This window comes from Urocitellus parryii, chromosome 2 (genome assembly GCF_045843805.1).
Source record: "Urocitellus parryii isolate mUroPar1 chromosome 2, mUroPar1.hap1, whole genome shotgun sequence".
NCBI lineage: Eukaryota > Metazoa > Chordata > Mammalia > Rodentia > Sciuridae > Urocitellus > Urocitellus parryii.
In genome coordinates this window covers 178,162,763-178,175,770 of record NC_135532.1, presented here as the reverse complement: position 1 = coordinate 178,175,770, position 13,008 = coordinate 178,162,763, and the positions used below count along the sequence as shown (strand labels likewise).

At 42.9% G+C, this 13,008-nt stretch overlaps 1 protein-coding gene across 2 annotated transcripts in view; it reads right to left on the bottom strand.

Moving 5' to 3' along the window:
• Fgf12 (fibroblast growth factor 12) overlaps positions 1-13,008 on the bottom strand; it is a 326,815-nt gene that overhangs the window by 216,886 nt on the left and 96,921 nt on the right. Inside the window, exon 1 of one of the 2 annotated variants that reach the window (XM_026400286.2) lies at positions 8,129-8,327. The exons of the other annotated variant lie outside the window; for it this stretch is intronic. Within the exon in view, the coding sequence (XP_026256071.1) occupies positions 8,129-8,327 (199 nt within the window). Of the gene's footprint in view, positions 1-8,128; positions 8,328-13,008 lie in introns of those variants that run through there. 2 annotated transcript variants of the gene reach the window in all.

Genomic DNA, 13,008 nt, shown 5'->3' with positions numbered 1-13,008 from the left:
ATTTAGAAAGAACCTTATATATATATAAACTCCAACAAGGAAGCATTCATGTAAGTATGGTTAAAAGCAGGGAGCCTGGGGGATATAAATACTACAAACTAATCAAATGACTAATAGCCGGCAAACAAATAAGGAGAACTTTACAAAACTCTTTCTACAAAGTCATCTGACCATGCAAAGACCAATGAACTTCTAAACTTACCTACAAAATCCATCAAGTACCATACTTAGGAAAACCATTCCAAAATTTGGATATTTAGGACTGAGGTCTGTTAGGCACCATATATTTTATTTCAATTTTAAAAGACTGGGAAAGCTTAGCATTTTCTACTGTCTGTAATATTTGTCCCTGCCTGGCATATATTTGCTTATAGAATTGTTCTTGCTAGGTAATAGCGCCTAAGTGATGAAGGAGGGTGATCATTGTAAAGGGTTCCTTCAGAGCTCATACAAGGCTAACCTTATACAGATGGGTATCAAAGACTCTCATCATATTGTGAAACTATTACACAATGAACAATATGCAGTTCTCCCCTTAGCATACCATAGTGCTATGTAGTTCAGCAGTTATGTTGTTTGAGCCACATGGACTGTGCCTTCTCTTCAGTGTTGCTCCATCTCAACAAAGGAGCGATGCACTCTTGAATTGTTCAACCAGGGATCACCCAGGCACCTTCTTCTCCTGACCCAGTCTGCCTTTCATCTGTTTGCTGTTCCATCTCTACCCAGTCTCTTTCATGTCCACGGGCAGTCTCTTATCTGTGTCAACATCACCTATAGCCTAGACCAGCAGTTTTTAAACTGTTCAGTTTTGGAATCTGTTTACACTTATAGAAATTATTGAATATTCCCAAAGAGCTTCTGCATAGGTGGCTTAGAGCTCTAAATATTTGCTGTATTTACAAATTACAATAAATTTTTTCAAATATCTACTCACTAAAAATAACAATAATTGGGGCTGGGGATGTGGCTCAAGCGGTAGTGCGCTCACCTGGCATGCGTGGGGTGCTGGGTTCCATCCTCAGCACCACATAAAAATAAAATAAATATGTTGTGTCCACCGAAAACTAAAAATAAAATATTAAAAAATTCTCTCTTAAAAAATAATAATAACAATAATAAACCCATGTAAGCACCGTGTTCTAATAAAACATATCTATATTTTCCCAATAAAAATTAAGGAAAAGACTCATTTATAAAGATGTTTGTAAATCACTCTAAATTATCCGGCTTAGAGAAGTCAGCTGAATTCTCAAACCACATATTCAATCTCTTGTCCTGTTTTTGTTTTTGAAGGTACATAAAGAAAACTCCAGGGGACACTCATGTCACAATCAGTAAAAAAGAAAAAGGCAAATAACTAGTATTATCATGAAATATTTTAATGAAAATAGTTTTGACATTGTTAAGCCCACTGATAGATTTTCAAGATGCTCCCAGGGCCTTTGCATCACACATTGACAACTGCTGGCCCAGACTCAGAACTTAAGCCTCCTCCCTGTTCCTTTGCTTCCACATGGACTCCCTTGCAATCCACTCTCTTCTCCAAAACCAGAGTGCCCACTTAAAAATACAAATCACATTCTATCACCTCCCACTCCTGCCCTGCTTTGGATCCTGGATTAAAACACAAAATCCTTCCTCAGTCTTTCCAGGCTGGGCACAACTTGGTCCTCGCCATGCTTGCCAGCAGCACCTGTGCCCTCTCCCACATCTCACTGCTCCAGCTCCCTCAGTTTCTCCTAAAACATTCATGGCAACGTCACACAAGCTGCGCCCCCCCCCCCCCGCCTTGTAGGCTCTTCCATCCCTCTTTGTCTCATCCTTTGGAGCTCTACTCAGTCTTCCTCACAGAGGCATTTCTTGACCAAATAGGAGACCGAGTATCTTCATTTTACAAATAGGAAAACCAAGGCTAAAAGAGATTCAGAAACTTGCCTAATGTTTGTACAAATACTATATCCAGAATTCAAATTGTGATTTCACTCCAAATTCCACATATTTAACTGTTGTGTTACATTTTCACTTAGATGGTAACTTAGAACAAAAAAAAAAAAAAGGACTAAAATAATCCCACAGGGCTCTCTTGAACATGACATTAACCTCTTTACTTTCAAAAACAGTTGAAGCAATTGTTTATTTGCTTATTTATTTTTGGTGGTCCTGGGAATTGAACCCAAGGGTGTTCTACCACTGAGCTAAATCCCCAGCCCTTATTATTTTTTTTCTTTGACACAAAGTGCTACTAAGTTACCCAGGCTGACCTGAACCTCGTGATTCTCCCGTCCCAGACTCCCAAATTGATAGGATTACAGGTGTGCTCCACCACAGGCAGAAAGTCCGCCTCATTGGGTCCAAGTCTCCTGATAGACCCTTATGTGCCCCAAATGACATTCCTAGATGTCTCTGAGGCTCCTGACTTGCAAAAGGTATATCCCAGCCACGGGCCAGGACCAGCACATAGCACAACCATAGGGTACGTTATTTGTACTGGTCTGAAGCTCCCTACCAGCCTTTCCACCTTATTCTTCCTCCCTGGGGGCTCTAGATCACATACAGAGCAAAGAAATCAAGAAATCAAGTTTAACATTTCTCAAACTCTCCATGAATTTCCTCCCAACAATAATATTCCAGCCTCAAATCAAATAAAATTATTTATATTCAGGGCTTCTTAGATCAAAGTGATGGAACACAAGCACAGATAATCTACAGAGGGAACTGGGAACCACATGACTTCTTAGTCACTTTCTGATTCCATGAACCTGAACAAGTCTTTCTGGCACTTGGAGGATTGGCTTATTCAGTTCTAAGATGAGGCTAACTGCCTTAGTGGGTTGCTAAAAAGAATAAAAGGCACAAAAAAATTATGAAGAAACTGCAACTCCTGAAGGCATGCCATTAGAGAAAATCCCAAAAGTACTATATTAAGTGTGTCCCTATATCTAACAAGGCTGTCTTTGAGAGCCTGCATAAAATGCATAATAATTCTAAAAGAAAAAGTCAATAGCAAATATACATCAAGATGAAGCACTTAAAGAATAGATAAGAGTTCATAGATGAACTCTAGATAGGGCAGAGTTGTTGGAGGGGAAGGGAGGGGCATGGGGTTAGAAATGATAGTGGAATGTGATGGTCATTATTATCCAAAGTACATGTATGAAGACACAAATTGGTGTGAATATACTTTGTATAAAACCAGAGATATGAAAAATTGTGCTCTATGTGTGTAATAAGAATTGTAATGCATTCCACTGTCATATATAAATAATAAAAAAAGAATAGATAAGAAAAAGTGCTTCACTACCAACAAATTTCCCAAACCAAATCCACACTGTAATATCCATGCAAAAATAGTTTTTACCAAGAATAAGAGCAATGTAATGGCACAAGAGTAAGCCCTAGACTTTTTTGAAATACAGTTGTAGGAGACAACCCTTTAGTTCATAAAGATCTTCCAAAAATGTTCCCTGCCTTCTCAAATACAGAGACTACCTCATTTCCTGCAAATTGTTTTTTTCTAATTCTGTTCAAGGATATCAACTTCATTAAAACTTTAAAGACTTAATCCTGAGTTATGGCTTGATGAGATCTCTGTGGGATGAAAGAAATCAAGAGATCACAGTACCTGCTATTTTAAAATGTTCTTACAATGGAAATATAATTTGTTGATGAGAATGCATTGCTGCAGAGAAAAATCGAATTTGAAGAAAAAAAATTGAAATATTAGCTTAAACCCTAGGGTGAGCTTCTAAAAAGAAAATCTGTTTTTTTTTAAACAAACATCAAGGCAAATATCACTTAATTAGGCTGATTTTATATTTCAGACATGAGTCATATTTCTGAAAGAGAAAATTCAAAGTACTTACAATATATGTAAAATATCACTTTTCATACAAAGTAAGTTTTGATTTAGCTATTGACCAAAATTATTCAATTTATAAAAATCTAATTTATATTCATGGGTCACAAGATTAAGCATTCTTTTACTTCTCTTGTTACCTTTTTTCTTGAAGATTCTATTTTCTATGATGATTTCTTCCTCTATATGAAAGGAAAGCTTTGATAGTAAAACGTTGAATAGGAATACTGTTAAATTCCATACATCTACCAAAACAAGTTGGAAGAACATCAGAACATTATAAACTACAATTTTCATAAGAGGAAAAAAACCACTCAGAAAAATAAGACAAATAAAAATCAAGAAAATTTGGTAAAATTTCAATCACTTCTTTGATTTATTTTATCACAGATAAATTTATATTACATTATTTTTGAAGGTAAGGGCATATAAAACAAAACACTTATATTATGAAAAATAGCTGATTTTTCTTAGGTGAGGGATTTTTCCTAAGGATGATTTTTGTTTAATGTTCTGGTTTAAGGGAAAAACTAAATTATACAGAAAAACAATAAAACCACCAAGATCCCTTAAAATATTCCAATTTTTGATTCATTTAGTCACTCTGTACTTTCTAGAGAGTCTCATTTAGAAGCGAAAGAGTGACACTGGATGACCTCCAAGATCACAGCCACTCAGACATTGAGACATTCTATAAACACTTTCCCGTGTTGATGATGAATGCTACCCACTAGCTGCAATAACTCTAAATTAAAACATCATTTTGGAGTCAGTCATTTGTACATGTGCTTCTCTGCAAAATAAAACAAATGTTAAAATGAATAACCCATGTAATTCATATGGATCTACTAAAAGCCTAGACACAGCAAATCAAGTGGCATCCACATTTTAGCACATATTCTAGCAAACACGTAAAGAATGACTCAAATAATGACTATAAGAATTCACTTCTCTTTATTAGAAAGTGCACAACAAACCAACAAGTTCTGAAGGCCTAATGAGCCAGGACTGGATCCAATGACCTCAGTCAAACTTCCAATACAGGGTCTCCAACAATTCACTTCCAAAGAGCTAATGGCCCCCCTCCCCCAGTGCTCAATGGGTCATAATTTCTAGGTTGCCTATAGGCTGTCACTATTAGATTTATTTAGATAATGCGTGTGTAGCTATAGCTGGTTGTTTTAGAAGTTCCAACAGTCTTTTTTAGCCTTTGCCTCTGTCATCTGGGAGGTATATTCCCTTCTCTAAACCATTTTTCCTAATTATAAAAAATAATGAAAATAGTAGTACCAAGCCCTAAAAAATTAAATAAATAAAATTATTTCCATCCTTTAACAGAGTACACTCTCCTCTTCTTCAAACTACCTTTTCTGTGTTATGTTGTAAAGAAGATAGGGGGAAAACATCTAGCAAATGTAGTTCTAGCCCCAATCTTGCCACAGTCTTACATGTGTAACTTTAGAGAAAATATAATCTTGCTGTGGCATTAGGATGTCTCATCTATACGGGTCAGGATTTTGTTGCACAACCCCAGGGTGCAACATCACATTCTACTCCAGAAAGGCATTCATGAAGCATCTAATACCCACTGTGGCCCTGGAACTATGTAATGTGAGGTCCTGCCCTGCCAGTTTCCACATTTTCATGTTGTTTCTGAGATTGATTTTAACATCTAGTCCCTGAACCATACTTTCAGAATCTTCACTGGGTTTATAAAGTTTCAACATTACACTCTCAGAAATTGGTGAACTAAGAAAAGAGATTGAGAGATACTCATTGTATCAGCCCTGGGATCAGAAATACAAGCATGGCCTTTCCCATTAAATAGTTGGCTTAGCCTTACTGCCTCAGCCGCACTCTCCTAGAAAGTCTGTGGAATGTGTGTCTCAGTGTTAGAAATCCACAGTGGAAATTCAGGGCAAATTATTTCATGTCACCACTTCACCATTTGTGACTCAGATTGTAGTTTGCAAGGGTATGGCTTAGAAAGGCTAGTGATTTCAAGAAAAACTCAAATAATAAGTGACTACAAGGCCAAAGTGCTTATAAAACAGATTCCTTCAAATAGAACTTTTCGGTGTTTAACAACTTCCTCCCAATCCACTAAAGAATACATTGTGGAATTGAGATGTGGAAAGTGCTATCTCTCTATAAATAGGCTCAGCCTATATACTACGTGAATCATGGCTTCTGACAGTAGATCAACAAATCAGTTGTTTGGCTTCATTAGTAAGGATAATAGCACACTGTCATATTCCCCAAAAGCTTTACCACACGCCACACTCCAGTTCCTCTAAGCTAAGCTTCAGAACAAACCCCAGTCCATGGTATACAAATGCATTTCTGCTGCCTTGCACCCAACAGTTCCTGCCATCTCTGTGCCAGACTGTTACCATGACACTTTAGGTAAAGAAGTCACCAGTCAAGAGCCTTCCTGGCAAGATGAACACCAACTAGATGAAAAAAAGAAACAGATTAAATAAACACCGGAAAAAAAAACCCAATAAACTCAGAAATTCCTTATTTTCAAATGAGATACTAGGGAAATGGCCACAGGAAGCAAAGCATACAGTCCTCCCTTCCCATGCAAACTTAAGCATTGCAAATTGTTCATTTGCAAATCAGCTTCAACAAAGATCAAATAAGTTTATCTTATCCATTCACAAATACAGTCCACCTGCCATTCCTGTTACCTTGTTTTTAGCTGAGGAGGCTTAGTAGGATTCCAACTAGAGTGCAACAATGTACCAGAGACAGAGATGTAAGAGTCACATTGAGTTCAGAGCCTTGAAGTTTCTTGTACACCATATAATCCCTAAGAGAAGGCTTCCAAACTAACCCTGTGCAACAAAACAGAGGATTTTATTTTCCCCCAATACGAATTGTTGCATGTACAGTGATAACTCCAGCGTTTGTGTAAATCTTCACTTTATAAAATATACATGTCATATCAATTAGATGTAAAATAACAAGAGACTTTAGTAACTCCTGCCTTGGGTTCATTATATTTTTGTTTACTCCTGAAATTTATTACTCTAATGGCAACACAGAATAAAAAAAAAAAAAATGAGCTCACTGATGAAGTGACTAATGTCACAAAGACCCAATGGAAAACAAAACAAGGTGACTTCCTCGCAAGACTTACTTCCCAAATTTTTAAGCTAATCCTAAACCCCATTTGAATGTAACTTATGTGTTTCATTCTTACAACCTAAGAGAATACCTGTGCCAGAGTTGCTAAGGGGCTAACCTAAACTAGTCAACTGATCATAGAACTGGTTCTCTTTCCACCCAGTATTCTCTTTCAGTTCTCCACACCAGAGGTAGAACATCTGCATGTTGCAATTGACTCTGCAGCCACACCCAGGATCAATGTGTCTGATGGAAGCATAGATCTTGACAATCTGCTTTCATTCTCAAGCTGGGATACTGGTGTGGCTTGGACTGGGAACTGTCACACTAAAACTAGAGATATCCAATTTCCCTTTGCTGCGATATATCAAAGAATAATCATTTGAGTTTAGAGTTGAAGAAGAAAATCCTCGTCAGAAAGGTAATGCTATGAAAATCTCTAATAAAGTCTGAGGTTTTGTTCACATTCCCTAAGGCCAAACTGTGGGTGTTATCTTGTTTGAATAATGTCTCAAAAGTGTATGGGTGCAGAGGATAGTAATAGGACAGAAAAGTTTATAAGCAGAGCTTTTGGAAACCATCAAAGTGGCTGGAAAATGGGAAGAGGAAGAGGACTGTGAAAGGAAAATGAAGGAACACTTAGCAAGATGAGATTAAATTTAAGTTCACCTGGTGTCCACTAAATGTCTATCATGTGGTGTTATTAGGGATGTGGAGAAGAGCTTGATTTATCTTTAGGTGCTCAAGGTGGAGTACATATATTCCACAGATGGATGGATGGTTGGATGGATGGAAAAGAAGAGTGATAAAATGATTGAATGGATAGATGGATGGGATGATCATTGCCCTCAAAGACTTTACAAACTATTTGGGATTTGTGTATCTATATATCTGACTCTCATTCTAGTCAAACTGTGTATTGATCAAATCATAAAGTGTTTTCCTGTATATAGGACAAGAAGCTATTAACTGACAAGACAGTGGTTGAAAGAGAGATGTCTAGAAATTAGCGGAGAGGAAAGGCCCCAATGAAAGGGATCCTGGTTTCTTTCCATGAGCTGGAGATCTAGGTGCTTTAAGGAAGGGGGGGAAAGGGTGTCGGCCTCTGGGGAGCCCAGGGTCCGGGCTTCTACTGACCTGGTCTCCGCCTCACGGGCCTCTTGCGGCCGCTGCAGAAGCGCACTTTGCTGAACACCCCGAGGACGTGCCTCTCGCACAGGGAGCGCCCGTCTTTGCTGGGGCTGGAACGGCGCTTGGAGGCCGACACCCGGTCGCTGTTCGACTCCCTCGCCTGCCGCTTCTGCCGGATCAAGGAACTGGCTATCGCCGCAGCCATAGCAGCTCAGCGCGGGCCCCGGGCCCTAGGCTCCACGGCGCCCTCCGAATCGCACTCCGCCGGGTCGAGGGCAGGACCTCGGCGGCAAGGAGGGATAGGGCAGGAGCGGGGAGGCAGTGCTAATATTTGAGGAGGCTGCAGTACAGAAAACCCTGCGCCCACAAGGTTAGTCAGAGTCTGGGCAGTGGCAACAAAATGTGTGAAGATCCAGATGTAAACTTCCCCAACCGCTGGCGGCGGGGGCGGGGCGGTCCCAGGCCCTCCTGCGAAGTAGGTGTGCACCCCAAACTTGCACCCCAAGGCGATCCACTTCCAAGGGGTAGTAGTGAGTTTGGTCACACTGCGTTCAGGATGCCAAATGGAAGGAGCTAAAGGGTGTCCGAAATCACAAGCCGTGCCCCTGTTGGAGAGGCGCAAGCGTCGTAAGGTGTCCAAAGTATATCTACACATACATACATAGAAAACGCGTTTACGAAGCAGCGTCTGGACCGAGGAGGGTACGGTGCCCCCGAGAGAAAATACTAAAAAGTGGATAAAACGTTCCTTTAGAAAACAAGCCACCAACCGCAAGAGAGAAGGAGAGGAAGGCAGCAATTTAACTCCCTGCGGCCCGCAGTTCTGGAGATTAGGAGGTCCGTCCCGGCTTGGTGAGGTCTACGGAATGCATTGCACCGGCTGCGGTTCTCCAGGGGCCGGCCGCCGGAGTTCTGGAATTCTGAGAGGCGCGAAGTGGGAGCGGTTTGCCGGAGTCTGGATAGGGGCTCGGGGCGGGGGCAGCTGTTTCCAGCTGCGGTGAGCGCGACTCTCCTCCAGCAGCACTGCAAAGAGAGCGGGAGGCGAAGGGGGCGGGGGGAGGAAGGGAGATCCTCGAGGGCCAAGCACCCTTGGGGAGCAACCCGCGAGAGGCGATCCGCGGGGTCCCAAGAGCGGGCGCTCTTTCTCTTTCCGCTTGCTTTCCGGCACGAGACGGGCACAGTTGGTGATTATTTAGGGAATCCTAAATCTGGAATGACTCAGTAGTTTAAATAAGCCCCCTCAAAAGGCAGCGATGCCGAAGGTGTCCTCTCCAGCTCGGCGCCCACACGCCTTTAACTGGAGCTCCCCGCCATGGTCCGCCCGGGGCCGCGGCACCGAGCAGGTCTCCGCACAGGCTCAGAGGGAGCGAGGGAGGGAGGGAAGGAGGGGGCGCCCTGGCGGGCTCGAGATCAGGTCATCGCTGCGCTGCCCGGACCCCCTAGGCTTGCGCGCCCCGGCAGTCAGCAGCTCTCAGGCAGCAGATCAGATGGGGATTACCCGCCGGACGCGAGGCCGATCACTCAGTCCCGCGCCGCCCATCCCGGCCGAGGAAGGAAGTGACCAGCGCGCTGCGAACACCCGCGAGTCTGCTCGGGTGGGGCGGCGGTTGGCTGAGGGCGACGTAGGCTCGCGGCGGCTGCGGCTCCGGATCGGAGCTGCCCACCATGGTCTGGCGCCGGGGGCGCAGGCGGGGTCCCTAGGCCGCCCCAAGCGACAGCGGGAGGCGACCTGGCGTGGTACCCAGGCCCTTGGGGCCAGACGCGGACTCAGGGGCCAAGACCAGCGGGCAGGTGCTGGCGGACGCCAACTCGCCCAACTTGCTGCGCGGGTGGCCGCGCAGAGCAGTGGATTTGCTGGGCGCCCCCCACCGCCGCCTCCTCAAGCCCGGAAGGGGGCGCTCAGGGCGGAGTCCCATTCATGGAACTGAGGCTCGAGCGCGCCGAGCCGCACTGGCTCCAGAGCGCCGCTGCTGGCTCTCTAGGTTGGAGCGCTAGCCCCGCAGGAAACTCCAGGCAGAGGCGACAGCCACCAAAACGGCGGGTGGGACGGGGACCCGCAGGTAGTCGGAGTCCCTCTTGCACCAGGAGATCAAGAGAGCTTCCAGGTGGGGCCGAGCTGGAGTGTCGGGCTCCAGGAGCGCAGAGAAGCGTAGCGCTCTGAGATCCTGCTCCCTCTCCTGGAGCCCTGGGCTCCCAGATTCCCTTCTTCCTCCCTCCCTTCAACCCTCTCCCTCCTCTCTGTCTTCTGTCTCTCCCCTTTTCTCCTCTCTACGCAATCCTACGTGATTGAGGTTTGGATGAGAAATTCTCAGAGGCAGAGAGAGGGAACTGCAGCTCGGGTCTGCTCTGTCCGGTCCCTCCCCCACGAGAACACATCCACGGACAGGTTGAAGGACCCTGCTCAAAGAAGGGGTTGAGAGTGGGGGAGTTCAGTAAACTGGAGCACATCGCATTCTCTGTTTAGGATGCAAGGAAATGGGCACTGGGGAAAGTAGCAAACGGCCTCTTGGGCTCTCAATGTTGGGCCCCACCTCCATTCAGCACATTTTGGAACAACAAAGAGTGCTTCTGCCTCCTTAGTTCCTGCCTCCTTAGTTCCTGCCTTCTTAGTTCCCTCTGGAAACCTACAAAGCAGGCTCAGTCCCTAAAAAGAAAGGCCAAAGGAGCAAACTGCACTGGCAGTGAATGGAGGTGGGGTGGAGAAGTGACCTGGGCAAAGGCAGGCAACAGCCAGCTTTGGAGCACAACCAGATCTCCAGAAGTGTTGTGATTACAGCTGACATTAGGGAAGCAGAGGAGTCATCCAAGTTAAAACGGAGCAGGACAGATTTTGGAAATGCAAAAGGAATAGTAACCTTTCATTCATGCTAAGTTCTAAGAATGACTATTAGTTATATTTACAATTTCTCTTCAACTTGTCTTCAAATACCACTAATCTCTGCTTTTCACAAACTCTCCTCTAAACATTAAGGGGAGTGCTAAAGGATTAAATGGGTATTGCAAGCACTCCAAGCTACTGAAAATGGAGCCCCAGGAGCTCTCTAGTTGTGGATACAAACCTGTGGGCCTAGCAGATTCACTTGAACAAAGAGAATGACTGAGGTCTGTAAGATTAATCAGACCAAGCACTGAGCCTAGCAACCCAACAGTATCTTGGGTCTGGGAGCCTGGACCTTCCAAACTGCCAGGTCTGCAAAGCACAGGCTGGCAGATAGTGGTTAATAGATCATATGGCTAGGTGGAAAATTAAACAGGCAAGACACCCTGATGAAAGGGAGCCTCAACTGTCAATCACAAGCACATATCCCCTGCAGCAGTTCAGTGTGGCTGAATGAGGAGGGCAGATTCATTCTTGGAATCTTAACAATACAGAACAAGATAGGTGAAAATGAAACACACACACACACACACACACACACACACACAGTGAAGCTGAATGCATTTTCAAAAGTGTTCCTGGTTGGGACAAGAGGAATTACTTAAAATCAGTTGGTAATACTGTCAATTAGGGAATTGTTCACATTCCAGAAATAAAATTATATTTTCCCCTTGGCTATCAGAAGATTTCTCTCATCCCTGAGCAAGGCAGGCACAAATAGTACTGTTTGGCTTTGGGGGCTCCCTGCCTTTTGCAAGGCAACACCAGAATAGGAAAAGGTCATCTAAGGAGAGTATCCAGAGAACTGAGCAAAAGGGAGGTTTATAATGAGGGACTGAGGAAATCATTGCTAAACTCGGAGTCTCTTTTTTCTCCTCAAATGGGGATAATCATTCCCATCTACCTCACAGAACTGAATAAGCACATGTAAGCATTTTGAAAACTGGAAAGTGCCAGATGAGTAAAGAGATGATGACAGTGTTTATTATTTTTTTTAAGGAAATGCATTAGATTCACCTGAGGTGCTTGTTTAAAATGCAGATTCATGATAGTCTCTCAAAATATGAAACAGAAATCTCCAAAGTTGGAGCCTAAATCTAAGTTCTTAAGTTCTTCAGGTATCAAAGTTTGAGAGTCTTATATATTAATATATTGTTTGATGTATATAACATACACACACACACAAACACACACACACACACACCTGGCATATTTCCCAAATATCGCAGTCCTGTACCCTAAAATCTTTAAAGCCCTGGAAAGAGGATGTGCATTCTCAAATCTTTGTATGTTGCTATTTTCTATAGGCTTGTGAAAAATGAGAATGTTTTGATACAGAAGAGAGGCATGAGAGAGAAGGAGTTGCTGAGGGAAGACATGAAAAAGCAGATAACAGTTGTTGTTTGAAGTTTTCTCTGTCTTGACATGACAATATCAAGTTAAGCACAAAACAAAAACATTTGATGTCAGTTTTCTGAAACTGGTATTATTTATGTCTTTAGATCTCTTTTAAAAGAATGTGGTGAATGTAGTTCTTTGGATCCAATGAGACAACAAGGACTTGACTCTTTCCCTTGCACTCCTGTAGTTATTGTCAGAGTGCTTTTTAGCTGCTTGGTCCTTTAAGCCATTATCAGCATCATTTACTCCATCTCCTCAGTGAGATGAAAGGTAAGCATAGGAAAAACTGTGAAATTATCTAGGACCTAAGTACATGGCTATTGAACTTAGAAGCAATGCTTGATTTTTTTTTTAACTGATTAATTCATAGCTTTGCTACCCCTGCTACTAAATCTCATAAGCCTTCTTCCATGTCACTAGGACATTTCCATTATCTTTGCATTTGGGGATAAGGGAAGGAATTAAATCAACCAACTGGTGATTTTCATTAAACAAGCAGGTTGTTTAAAGGGTGATATCTCAGGGATAGACTATCTTGCTTTTTATTGCTTTCTTTCTTTGAACAACTGAAGAATTTCCCTTTCCAATTTTGAAAACACCATGAGTA